The sequence below is a fragment of the Sinocyclocheilus anshuiensis genome, unplaced genomic scaffold (assembly GCF_001515605.1).
Source record: "Sinocyclocheilus anshuiensis isolate Anshui unplaced genomic scaffold, SAMN03320099.WGS_v1.1 scaffold1097, whole genome shotgun sequence".
NCBI classification, from domain to species: domain Eukaryota; kingdom Metazoa; phylum Chordata; class Actinopteri; order Cypriniformes; family Cyprinidae; genus Sinocyclocheilus; species Sinocyclocheilus anshuiensis.
In genome coordinates, this window is record NW_015555843.1 from 1,287,553 (window position 1) to 1,300,559 (window position 13,007).

The 13,007-nt window shown below is 37.3% G+C and overlaps 1 protein-coding gene across 1 annotated transcript; it reads left to right on the forward strand.

Moving 5' to 3' along the window:
• The first annotated feature begins 6,154 nt into the window (after nucleotides 1–6,154).
• LOC107675533 (homeobox protein six1a) lies at nucleotides 6,155–8,516 on the forward strand. Its single transcript, XM_016469923.1, has 2 exons — nucleotides 6,155–7,080; nucleotides 7,959–8,516. The coding sequence occupies exons 1-2, from the start codon at nucleotides 6,521–6,523 to the stop codon at nucleotides 8,248–8,250; spliced, it is 852 nt and encodes a 283-aa protein (XP_016325409.1). The 5' UTR covers nucleotides 6,155–6,520; the 3' UTR covers nucleotides 8,251–8,516.
• The last annotated feature ends 4,491 nt before the right edge of the window (nucleotides 8,517–13,007 follow it).

Here is a 13,007-nt window from a genome sequence, read left to right on the forward strand (position 1 = left end):
TCCCCGTGTGGGGGGGGGGGGGGTCCAGAAGGAGGTAGAGAAACAGACAGAGAAATTCTCTCTGATTTGTGAATGATTCTTACAGATGGCATTGACAGGCATTGTGTGAATCTAAAACACAATGCTTTGGGATTAAAGGAATAGTTGACCCTAAAATGAAAGTTTCCTTAGCATTGCATCACTCGCTCACCAATGGATCCTCTGCAGTGAATGGGTGCCGTCAGAATGAGAGTGCAAACAGCTGATAAAAACATCACAATAATTCACAAGTAACGTCTTTTGAAGTGAAAAGCTGCATGTTTGAAAGAAAACGTTGATAAACTTTTAAACCATTGTTTCTGGTCAAAATATACCAGTCCATAATCCATAATAACACTTCCTCCACTTAAAAAGTCCATCCCATGTTGTCCTCTCACTTCAAAATCCACCAACATATGCATTTAGAACTGTTCTGAACTGTTTTCGCTTGTAAACGGTGTTTGTGCTGTGCATATTGCTCTCCTGATTCAGACGAGATGGCTTTTTCGCTATGGATAGACTCATTTTACCTGGAAATAACTATTTGAAGTTAAAAATCTCTTAATGATGCATTCATTACACACATGCAATTTTTCACTTCACAAAAGCCCTCTCAATTACTTGTGATGTTTTTATCCATTTATTGGGCTCTCATTCTGACGGCACCCATTCACTGCAGGGGATCCATGAGCAAGTGATGTAATGCTAAATTTCTCCAAATCTGTTCTGATGAAGAAACAAACTCAATCTACATCTTGGATTGTCTGAGGGTGAGTACATTCTCAGCTAATTTAATTTCTGGGTGACCACAAAAACTCAAGCTAACCAATTTCAGGTCCCAAAGTTTTTCTCTGAAATTTATCTGAAAGAACTATTTTGGATGCCAAACAAATCTGAATATACCATCGTCTTAGCAATACTGCTGGAAGTCTTTCAGCATTATAGTTCATGACTCCTTTAGGGAAAAACAGGACAGGACAAAAGAACAAGAGAGATAATTGGAACAGATTGTGTGAAGAAAGGAAATAGGAGCATTGTCACCTGTCCCAAACAGTCTGTGATGCTGTTGCCATGAGAGATGGCCAGGTATCAGATAACACCAGCTCAAAAAATGAACACTGTGAGAGAGAAGAGTGTTGGTGAGAGTTTATAAGTTTATATAGCTGATTCTGTTCCTGTGCAATGGTTTTATGTCATATTTTGTCATTAACAACGTACAAATAAAAATGTGATGGTGATTGAAACCACTCAAACATGCCTCACACTGAGCAACAATAAGAAGCGGTAATAAAAAAATATGAACCTCTCAAACTGAGCCTTATTAAAAAGTATGACCTCTCACCTTTGGGGGTTTGAAAGGAGGGGTGCTTAACCCTGAATAGCAAACAGAGCTGGATTTGTAACCTGAACCTCCCCCCACGCCCCCACTAATGAGAGGTCAAAGGGCAAACGCTGCTCCTCGGCTGTGTTGCATACCTGTGTGTGTGTGTGTGTGTGTGTGTGTGTGTGTGTGTGTTTCATTTACTAGTGAGGTTTTGATGATATATATGAACCAGACCTACTGTGTGACTTTGTAAGTGTGAATGTGCAAATGTAAATGTAAATTTAGAGTGCCAGATATACTTGCAGACAAGGGAATGTGAATACCAGCATTTATTTGAAGCATTTTCCCTCAGTTTGAACTCTAAAGCTTGCACTGAACAGATCAGTTCCAGGAGATGTGCATAAATGCTGTTAAGTTGAACTTGAATTAAAACTATCTTCCCATAAACCTAAATAACATCAAATTGTTTCATCAAACTCTCATTCTTTGCCTTCTGGGATATGAGGCTGTCATTCATCTTTACTGAACTTTGACCTCTGCAATTTCTTTGGTATGCCTGCCGAGAGAGAGAGGGAAGAAGAGGTACTGGGATGATACGTACAGCAAGTTTTGTGCAGTTACAGGTCACTAGTTTTCAGATAAACATAGTGTGTTTCTGTAAACAGCTACAGATTCAACTGGGCAACAATTCAAAAGGATGCAAAAGCATTTCTAGGGTAATATGGGGGTAGGGTTATAGTCTGGAGTAATTATAATGATTTTTAAATAATTATTTTAAAATAAAACCATTGAAGGTATGTCTTCAGATAAATGTGTTTGTGTAATTGAATGGCTCAGGTTGTTAAAATTAAGAGGATGCAAGGATTTCAGTAAAACACACACATACATAGGGGTTAATCTATGCCCCCCGGTGAAACTGGACCACAGAGGTAGACAGCAACTGGGTTGTTTTTCATTACTTCTTCTGTCAGCCCACACACACACCACTCTGTAAGAGTGCAGGACAGACATTATTCTTCAGTTAATTTAATGGCATTTTATCTTGTCGTTCCAGATTCTGAGCTGAAACCATCTGCACTGCATAGAAGAACATAAGAACAAGACAGAATTACAGTACTTGACAAACAAAAATAGTTTACTAATAAATAGTAGGAAATGGATCATATATATTTTACAAAGTGGGGCGCTTCTTATAAACTTAATTTGTCCGTTTGTGGAAAAAGCAGATAGATGTCACTGACTGGCGCCCTCTTCCTGTAGTACGAAAATATGACACTTTGAGTCTGCAGATTGCCAGACTGACAGGTTATATTTGGATCATTGTGCAAGTAATACACATATTTTAGAAAATTTTTGGCATTGAGAAAAAAATTCTAAATTCTAAAACAACCCCTACTACACGTTTGATGAATATTTATTAATTATTATTATTATTGTTAATACTTATGAATACTATCAATATATAAATACTATCAATATTATTAATATGTCTAATTATTTTCTTTCTAATTATAATCTTACAAAAGTAAGATGTGTAAATCAATAATCCAATTCGTATTTAATTTCAAATATGTCATCTTCTCTCATCGCCTGATTGTTTTTTAGCATCCTTAAATGACGCAAACCTTAAAACACAGAATTATTTTAAGGACAACGGAGACTGATTGTACTGTACTGTTAATGTTATCGTTACAATAACAACATTTTTGTTTCCATCCATTTAACTTATTCACCATAGTTAGCCTACTTTCTGCTGTAGGCTATTTTAAATGTTTTTGCTTAAGTTTATCAGTAATTAAATTCAAGTGCAAAAAAGGGCAATGAGATTATCATTGTAGGTTGTGACTTATTTTCCTTAAAAATTTAAAGCAGGAACTACATGTACCGTTTTCCATTTTAGTGCTTTAAAACATATGCCTATTACATTCAGTGTTGGGGGTAACGCATTACAAGTAACGCGAGTTACGTAATCAGATGAACTTTTTTATTTTATAAACAAACAAGCAAGTCCTATCCAGACTTTAAAAGTAACGCAAAAGTAACGTAACGCATTACTTTCCGTACAAAGTAACTAAATAACGTAAGTAGTTACTTTTTTATGGAGTAACGCAATATTGTAATGCATTACTTTTAAAAGTAACTTTCCCAACACTGATTACATTCTGTTTTCTTCGATCTGGCTATAGGCTATTGTTGTTTTCAAATCAGAAGCAAGCAAACCAATCAAATAATCTCAGCTCAGTTTATGTGCAAGAATAATAAGAATAAACTATAATCTAGTTTTGAAAGTTTTTGACGTTCTACGTAACAAATCAAGCCACAATATAGGCCTGTAGTAAGTATATGAATTTGTTGACATCTAATTACGAGCCCCACCCCAGTCGGTTAAAACTGTTGCTCCGCCCCTGCAGGTCTGAAAATAAAACAAATGCAATTAAATCATGTTTAAAGTGCATTCAACAATGCAACTCTTACTGAAAAAATTTTGCTGTTTAAAACGAATTAAAATGAAAATAAAAGCTCCCGTAGTCAATATTGTTTTAAAACTTGAACTGGTAGCCTAATAGTAGTACTGGATATAGCTTTTTATCTCTCAAGCGGCTGCAAAATTAGCGGTGGATTCTCCTCCGCTCAGTCTTTCATTTACACCTCACAGAAAACTCATAAACACACACACTCAGTGAAAAGAAAACAGTTTACACCTTCACAGTGGTGGAGCGCGGACTACTAAACATGAAATACGATGACATTTATGTTGCACTTATAAGGATGTTGTGTGTGTGTGTGTGTGTGTGTGTGTGTGTGTGTGTGTGCATGTTTATGTGGTTTATGAGGACCCAAATTTAAACCATAAAAACAAACCTGTGTGTGTGTGTGTGTGTGTGTGTGTGTGTTTGTGTCCTCACCTTGTATCCTCACAGTAGCCCATTGGGCTGCGGTGTGTGTATGAGCGCGCGCGCTTCTGTTGGTCCGTAAAACATCTTGAAATGATCATGATCTGAGAGCGGGCACGCCGCCGTGCTGGGGGCAGGTAGAGGATCGGGAGGATCTGGTGTGGGATGGAGGGGGTGCATTTTGCTGATCATACTACCGTAACCTGAGCTGCCATCGGCCCATGTACTGTTCAGGACAGAAGAGACAGAACGTTTTAGGCACAAATTGGTTAGAAATTTTAGAATATATTCGTGCACAACATACTAATAGCCTACTTAACTGGGTCACACTTCACATTATACTGTGCATTTATAAAAGCAATTAATACTAATTAGCCTTATACATTAATTTGTGATAAATATAGCTGTTTGCAAAAACAAGGTGTGAAGTGACAAAAATAATACATTAAAGCAAGATGCAATATGGCTAGGCCATATGAGTTTTGTGTTTATGACTTCAGCAGCAGAAGCTCATATTTACTAATTATGTACAATTCTGATTCTGGTAGAATATTTAGATTAAGTAGATTATTCTAAAACGTAACATCTGCTTGTTGAGTAAAAAATGTTTGTTCAATAGCATTAATAAACCATTAAGAAAAAAGAGAGGGGCGCAGACAATCGCCCCCTGACAGGACACGAGTGATTGTTTTTACAGGTGTTGAGAGGCCAATTAAAGATTACACTGATACTAATTAGCATTAGGGGATATTTAAGGTCCAAAATCCTGACACCGCCCTAAATGTTTCGGGGAAAAATGAGTGGAATATTTTTCCACAAAGTAAAATAACCTCAGAAGGGCCAGCTGGATTTCCCGGTGTCATGTTACGGATATCTTCCGAGATATAGAGCTGTGACCGGGAGACTAAGAGCTCCTCAAGCTCACAAGTTATTCGCTAATGGATCGGTTTAGTGTTTCAGACCCAGCTTACAAAACCACACGGATCTTCTCCGACGGCGGGGCGTTTTCAACAGGATGAATTTATTAATATAGGCTACACTGCTAAAATAAATATTATTAAATTGATCATATTCAGCTAAAAACATCATCTTAACAAAAAACAAACAAACAATACAATTTTAGTTTTATGGTGTTCTTGAGTTTCTTTATGGTTCTTTAGAGATTAAAGAAGTTCTTGACATTTCAGTAAGGTTCTTACTGGAAACATTTTACATTTTTGGGGACATTCTTAAGAGGGTATGGCCTTATAACTATAATATACAGTACATACACAAGATAACTGACAGAAGTAAAGTCGATGTAGATTTAATTACATTCAGTTATAGTCGATATAAGTAGATTCATCAATAAAATAAGATTATTCTCTCTCAAGGTCAAGTAAATTCAACTGACAGAATGAACTTGAATCAACTCATGGAAGGAAATATTTGCACATTTGTGAATCATTATAGGTATTGTATAATTTATTAATTAGCAAAACGAAGTCAAGAATAATTTATTAGAATATCACAAACTACTTAATACTTAATTTCTGCGATGTGTCACTGAATTACATTAAAAAATATTCGGAAACGTATGTTTTTCTGCATCTCCCGTTTAGCATATTTGACACTCTTGAATCTGTCCTTACACGTTCACGCAATTAATAAGCTGTGAAAATGCCACCCAACTAGTAGCACACAGTGGTCTTGTAAATCAAATAGCTAGAACGGCTTTAACTCAAAGCACTAGTACAAATAATTATAGGTGAAATATATAGAAACTGTGATAGTATTGAGAAAAATGGAAGGCGATGTAGATGCTGCATGCAAGGCTATGGAGGTGCTTGTGATAATTTAATAATTGTTTAGTAGCCTATCAACTGCAGTGTGTGTGTGTGTGTGTGTGTGTGTGTGTGTGTGTGTGTGTGTGTGTGTGTTCAAGGTCTCCAGTTTCAGGCCTTGACGTCCGTCCTCCGGGGAGGAAACGAAACGGATCTGTAGATGCAATTCTGCTCTGCTGGCCGGTTTCAGAACAGACCGGGGCGAGCTAATCACGGAATGACGCTGTGCTGGATTTCTCTGTCATATATCCATACGGACAAACCGCATCCGAATCTCACGTGTGCAACCCCGGAGGGTGACAGTGGTGCCACACAACCGGATAACAGGCGGTTATCAAAATTGGAGCTGCAGCAAGAGATAAACGTGGCACGGGGATTTTTGTCCGAGGACTCATTTGAGAGGAATACCTACAGAGCCTCGGAATAGGAGGGTATTACGTGGTGGACTGCACCGGGCCGCAATGTCAATCTTGCCCTCTTTCGGCTTTACGCAGGAGCAGGTCGCGTGCGTCTGCGAGGTGCTGCAGCAGGGTGGGAATCTGGAGAGGCTCGGACGTTTCCTTTGGTCCCTACCAGCCTGTGACCACCTCCACAAGAACGAATCCGTGCTGAAAGCGAAGGCCGTGGTGGCTTTCCACCGGGGAAACTTCCGTGAGCTCTACAAGATCCTGGAGAGCCACCAGTTCTCCGCGCACAACCACCCCAAGCTGCAGCAGCTGTGGCTGAAGGCGCACTACGTGGAAGCAGAAAAGTTGCGGGGCCGCCCGCTAGGCGCTGTGGGCAAATACCGTGTGCGTAGGAAATTTCCTCTGCCCCGTACGATCTGGGACGGTGATGAGACCAGTTACTGCTTTAAGGAGAAGTCGCGGGGCGTGCTGCGTGAATGGTACACGCACAATCCTTATCCATCTCCACGGGAGAAGCGGGAGCTGGCGGAGGCAACGGGACTGACCACCACACAGGTCAGCAACTGGTTTAAAAACAGGAGGCAGAGAGACCGGGCAGCTGAGGCAAAAGAGAGGTGAGATATAGGCTAATAATAATACTAATAATAATACACACACACACACACATACACACACTATAACATACAGGCAGGCATACATACAGTTTTTGAGAGTAAGCGAACTGATATACAGGAAATAACGTTTTCAAAAAATAACGCGCAAAATTAGCGTTGATTATTGCAGTCACTGGCAGAGAGAACAACAATAAGTTAGGTATTTATCGTTATATCAGAAATATTATATTGTCACTCAAATTTAACTGTAAATACGAATCTAAGCAACATCAAGTTACACTGTCTAATTTTATAATTAGTATATTTGTCATTTATAATTTAATACTTTATATATTGCCTATTTTTAATTTTATAATTCGGTTAAGATTTTTTTTTTTAAAGTCCTTTTTTTCTCTAACGAACGAAACAATAAAACCAGAAGACGAGAGGTAGATTTTTCTTGCTGCAGTGAGAATTTATTTAGGCCTGTATTCATATAATTTAATTGTAGATTTTAAATGTTGGCGTTAATATAAATGTTGGTTTACTTTGAATGATATTCTCTAAAACTGTCTCGAATTCTAGGCTGAAAAGCCTGAAGTTTTTCCATTGTAAATCTGTGATGACAGTTACCTTTTCAGTCATCTTGACATACAGGCGACGTAAATTGCTGTGTGAACAGTTATGCGTTTATTTTTTCTTGTGTTAAAAACATAAAGCAAATATAAAACATTCGTTTTTCTTTGATGTAATAATTATTGTAAGATTCAACTATTTTGAAACCATAGCACTAGGCCTTGATGTTAAAGTTTATCACTTTCTTATAGGCTTCTATGTAGCCTAAGTCTAGGCCTATAACATGTCAGTTATATGTTAAAAATGTAATATTCACCCAACAGAGAAAACAGCGAGAACAGCGGCGTTGGCGGTAAGCAGAGCCAGCGGTCTCCGCTCGACGGAGTGAAGTCGCTCATGACCAGCTCGGAAGATGAGTTCACTCCGCCGCAGAGCCCCGAGCACAACCCAGTGCTTCTACTGCAGGGGAACATGAACAATCCCGGGGCTCCAGCATACCCAATGCCCGGCCTCGGTGCGCAGCATTCGGTGCATAGCATGCATGGACATCCGCATCAGATCCAGGATTCACTATTGGGATCTCTAACAACCAGCCTTGTGGATTTAGGATCTTAGGACGTCTCGTTCACATTTTAAGCGACAAGACTTAAAAACATAAATAACCAATATTTACGGTGTTACCGCATATTCTTATGACACAGAGGACGTTTGCTGAAATAAACTATTATTTTGCAAATTATTAGAAAAAGAGAGAAAATCAAAAGAGCTTCTGGAATTTTGAGTAGCTGGACAAGTGCGTAAATTTTGTAAAACATGTGAGGCCAATATTTACGAATATTCACATTGTTGGATGCATAAAACTTTAATAATTTATGATGTTTTACTAAAATATTAATTTATAGAAATTGTTCTGTATTGGACTACGAAGAGCATGGATTTTTAATGAGAAAATCATTGGCTTCAAACATCTTTAACTAAACTCTGTGGATGTGGAAACTTCTCGTTCTTTTTTATTTAGTTTAAATGTATGTAACACTACATTTAATTAGTAATTTGTTTTTGAAAACAGTGGCTTTCCAACATGAGTTTTTAAAATCAAATATTGTCCACATTTTCACGTCAAGTCAGCGCTTTAAACATTTATATTTTACTTGGAAAAGCCTGTTAACCAAAATATAGAAAATAGAAAATAGAAAATAAACTACAATAAATAAACAAACACAAAGGCTCAAAATAACAAAAATATGCCAATCCACGTGACACGTCCGAGCCGAAAGAGGGCATGAGCGCGTGAAAAATGAGAACGCCTGAAACATCAACAAGAAAAATTGGCCCTTATGCAGAGGGCTGAGAGACGCCAATAGGCGCCAGGCTGCGCACAGGGCCGAGTTTGACTTTTTGACCATTGTTCAGTAAAACGAAATATAAAAAAGGCCAAATCGGACACATTGAGTCACTTTACGCCTTGTAACTATAAGTTTGATAAACATTTATTAGTTCATTACACTGACCGACTTAACAAAAATGAGAGAAATGGAGACAGAGGGAGAAAGGGGGAGTATTGCTGATTTTTTTTTCTTTTTGTTATGTCAGTTCTGGGTCACTGAAAATTGACACGATCCACAAGAGCCTCTCTAAAGACCCTCCACCCAAAACGCCTCGTCCACACCATACCACTACAAAACATTGTCAACCCAATTTAAAACAAGTGTGAACTTTTGTTTCTTTTTTAGCGAAAACTCCAGACACTGAAAAGCAAATTAAATTTTCTACATTTCCAGCTCCGCGTATGAAAACCAACATTTCTGGAATATTCGGCAGTGATCAGCACGAATTCGCCTCTTTCTGTCTCTTTTACGTCGATAGTCTCGTGTCAGTGTAAATGGATTTGAACAGAGAGCGCAGAGGGTTTCCGGGCCATAATTAGAACCATTTTCCTGGTTTAGAGGGCCTTGATTGCAGGAATGAGGGGGACACCCTTCCAGCCTCAAGCCACAGGGTGTTGCACAACAGAAATTTATCTTCAGGGTTCAGTAAAGTCTAAAATCAATCAATCTATCTATCTATCTATCTATCTATCTATCTATCTATCTATCTATCTATTCAAATATGCTATTTGAAAAGCATATTCAATATTCACTGTCACTTTTAACAATACATAAACACAAGCGATTTTTTTAAAATATCTTTAGGATTGGTAATAAATATCATATCATGCCTGGATGGAAATTCTTCCCCCAATAAGGCAAATGCTGGGCATGAATGTCAGCTGTGGTTTTAATCAACAGTCTAATTATATTTTGCACATATAAACATTCCTTACATCTGCTTTCCTTATATTGGTAGTTTATACAAACCGAGAAATTGAGAAATCCAAATAGCAAAAAGGTTTCTTTTGATTTTTCTGTTGGTGATGTGGCCAGTTCTGTGTTTCGTCAACCAATTGGTAGACCATAGTTTGATAACAGAGTAAAAGTTAAAAAAAAGTATGAATCAGCTTTGATTTGTTCATGATAATCAAACCCCGGCCAAAGTGTCATTATTAAACATCTTTTTGTTTAATTTTTCACAATGAAGTTTATTTTTTCACACTGAGAACATAGGATAAAAAGCATCCTTACACTGTTACACAATAAATCTCAAACAATCGATTGAGATCAATTCTTTTTTCATTAAAGGTCAGAAATTTAAAAGAGTGCAAGTTTTTGCTTTTTTTTTTTTGCATAAGGGGCTACATAGAGTATTGGTTAGATTCTGATGTCATAAGTGTTGTTACCATTCTCTAGCACAGACAAAATGTTGTGAAATACTTCTGGTGGCAAACCTTTACTATGTGATAGTACATACACTATAGGATCTGTTTGTCAGATAGCTTCTCCTGCCCAGGTAGTCACTCATCCAGAACTCTCAAGGAAACTGACCCTTAAATGGGTTTTTGGGGGAGGGGGGCCGCACTGAAGGAGCTTTTAAAGTGATTCTCAAGAGAGCCAGAAGAGGGGGATTCTGTTACCAATGATGCATGGACCTGACAACACTTCAACCAGCCAGACCCCCGACAAAGACTAACATGTGTTTGTGGGAAAGGGATATAGGCGATACATCAGTTTTGAAATCTACTTTTCTGAAGGTCACTGAAACTGAAGCAGCCATTACTCACTTACAGTATTTAAGCAGGACACACACATACACACACACACACACACACACACACACACACACATCTCAGAGATAAGATAATGCTTATATTAAATATCTAACAAGAGGAACTGTATGTGTAGAAACTTGCATTTGCATTTGTGTCTCTCAAATGAAACAAAAATGAATAATTTAACTGCTTTAGGTTTGAAACATATGTATTTTCATATTTGTACATTGTCTATTTTCATGTTTTATTTTATATCCCTTTTAATTTTTACTATGCACTTTTTTTGTTAAATAAATACATTACACAAACATTAAATATTTTATAACAACAACCGTAATAATAATAATAATAATAATAATACATTTAATAATGTTACAAAAATATTTTTTTATTTTAATTTTGTTTAAATTAATATCAGTTATTCATAACATCTTGCATTAAAAAGATGCATCTTTAAAAACAATGCCTGTCAAAAAACAGAATTAATTTAGGCAGCTCTTTCAGGCTTGGATGCATAAAGCCAAAGTTTCACTCCCCAGAGAGAGGGAGAAAGAGAACAGCATAAAACCCTAGATGGCTCCATTAAAGAAAAAACTCAGGAAATGAAAACAGAAATATGATAGCTTCCTGTTTTTCATTGGGACTTGGAGCATTCTCTTTTTGGGGTATAATTACTACAATGAGATCAGTGTGATATAGTTCAAATCCTTAGACACACACACTCATCTTGTAGTCTAATCCAGGTTTCTCTGGCGTGCTGCTGCTGGCTGACATTCCAGTGGCAATTTTTTTTTTTTTTTTTTGTCTTCCTGGATCGCAGTGATCTAGATTCACATTGATTATGGAATTCCGGTAAAGATATCAGCGGGAGAATTGGACAAACTACACAAAACAGTTTCCCAACAGGCATTACAAAAGGGCTTCTCTTCTCTCATCTTTTTCTTCTCTTCTTACTTTACTCTTTGGCTATGTGAACATTTATGTGATTAACTATGTAGCTAATTATTTAACTTAAAGATTCAAACAGCATCATAATTAAACATCAACATACAAAATTTCAATGAAGAGACTGATCTATTTTCCTGATAAAACAGGAGGGAATTCAAGAGAATCCGCACACACACTTTTCTCTTATTTGTCCATCACCCACATCTTGTACACTTTGTTTTTGCTAACACAATGACGCTGTGGTCTTGACACATTATCTCATTAGCAGGAGCTGGAATTACTGTGGCTGCAGGGTTGTTTACCACAGTGTCTCTTCTGCCCTCTGGTGGTTATGTTAAGCACCACAAAGCATCAGAGAGGCTAGTGTTTGGACGTTTGTTATTCTATTCAAAGAAAACAACAGATTATATGTAAAACAAAACAAAACAAGCGATTTGTTCTGGTGACAGAAGCTTCCAGTACGCAACAACAACACACAAATAATAATAAAGATATGTGAATTAAATACACACACACACACACACACACATATATATACACATACATGTGCATATATATATATATATATATATATATATATATATATATTTGTATGTAAAGCTGTAGTGTTTTTATGTTTATCCTAATGCATGCTTGATGATCTTATCTTATGTTTACTTATGCAAATTAACGATCGCAGCGCGATCGCTGAGTCATGCTATTATATTAGCCTTAAGAGCTAACAAGCATGAGCGGATTGTTTACACATGTACATTTGGGTATTTAACACCCCTAACACCATGTGAGGTTGAGATAATATATTTAAGAATGTTTCTTTATCGCTTCCATTTGATATTTATATCTATATTTGATAATTGAGTGTATTTGTTACTATGGTTCCAGTTTTAGTTATTTGCATTGTGTAAATCTGTACTCAATAATTCTCATTCTACATTGTAATTGCATTTTATTATTTGTTGTTACAGACCACAACGTAACGGGTACTCTACCTCAATGTGCCTTATATAATTTAATAGTTGTTGCTGCTTGTCTGGAATAAATGGCAGTGTTATTGGAGACACACTCATCCTGTGCATGATTCTTTAACTGGAGTCAAATCCATGTTTGCCCGCTATGATACCAGACATTGAGTAAATGTTGGGAGGTGCTACCTAACAACCCCTTTAAGACTGCACCAGCCAGCCAGCTGCTCAACCTCGCTTCTTCATGCAGACTTATCATCCTGGATAAGGCCGATGACTGTAGTGTCATCTGCAAACTTCAGGAGCTTGATAGAGGG

Bases quoted from the DNA above. Each gene is read 5' to 3' on its own strand.
- LOC107675533 (XM_016469923.1), top strand. From the start codon at position 6,521: ATGTCAATCTTGCCCTCTTTCGGCTTTACGCAGGAGCAGGTCGCGTGC. The intron at 7,081-7,958 runs GTGAGATATAGG...TTCACCCAACAG, and splicing joins GCAGCTGAGGCAAAAGAGAG to AGAAAACAGCGAGAACAGCG.